This window comes from Geospiza fortis, unplaced genomic scaffold, assembly GCF_000277835.1.
Source record: "Geospiza fortis unplaced genomic scaffold, GeoFor_1.0 scaffold538, whole genome shotgun sequence".
NCBI classification, from domain to species: domain Eukaryota; kingdom Metazoa; phylum Chordata; class Aves; order Passeriformes; family Thraupidae; genus Geospiza; species Geospiza fortis.
Window position 1 is genome coordinate 1,046,586 of NW_005054368.1, and position 464 is coordinate 1,047,049.

General features: G+C 52.4%; 1 protein-coding gene across 1 annotated transcript in view; it reads right to left on the bottom strand.

The window, feature by feature from the left end:
* Nucleotides 1-464, bottom strand: part of MRPS23 (mitochondrial ribosomal protein S23) — a 7,079-nt gene that overhangs the window by 3,190 nt on the left and 3,425 nt on the right. The window contains exon 2 of the mRNA XM_031059771.1: nt 244-437. Within this exon, the coding sequence (XP_030915631.1) occupies nt 244-437 (194 nt within the window). The remainder of the gene's footprint in view (nt 1-243; nt 438-464) is intronic.

Genomic DNA, 464 nt, shown 5'->3' on the forward strand with positions numbered 1-464 from the left:
CGCCGTAAAAGATGCCGTAAGGCAACACTGTCGTAAAGCCTGTCGTAAAGCGCGACTGTCGTGAAGCCTACCGTAAAATGCGACTGTCTCAAAGGGTGCCGTAAAACACGACTGTCGCAAAAGGTGTCGTGAAGCGCGACTGTCGCAAAAAGGTGCCGTAAAGCCCGACTGTCACAAAAAAAGGTGCCGTAAAGCCCGACTGTCGCAAATGGTGCCGTAAAGCGCGACTATCGTAAAAGGTACCGTAAAGTGTGGCTGTCGCAAAACTGACGTAAATTGCGTCTGTCGCAAAAGGTGACGTAAAGCGCGACTGTCGTAAAAGCTGCCGTAGAGCGCGACTGTCGTAAACCTGCCGTAAAGCGCGACTGTTGTAAAAGGTGACGTAAAGCACAGCTGTGGCAAAAGCGGCCGTAAAGCGCGACTGTCGTAAAGCGTGACTGTCGCAAAAGCGGCCGGAAACCACA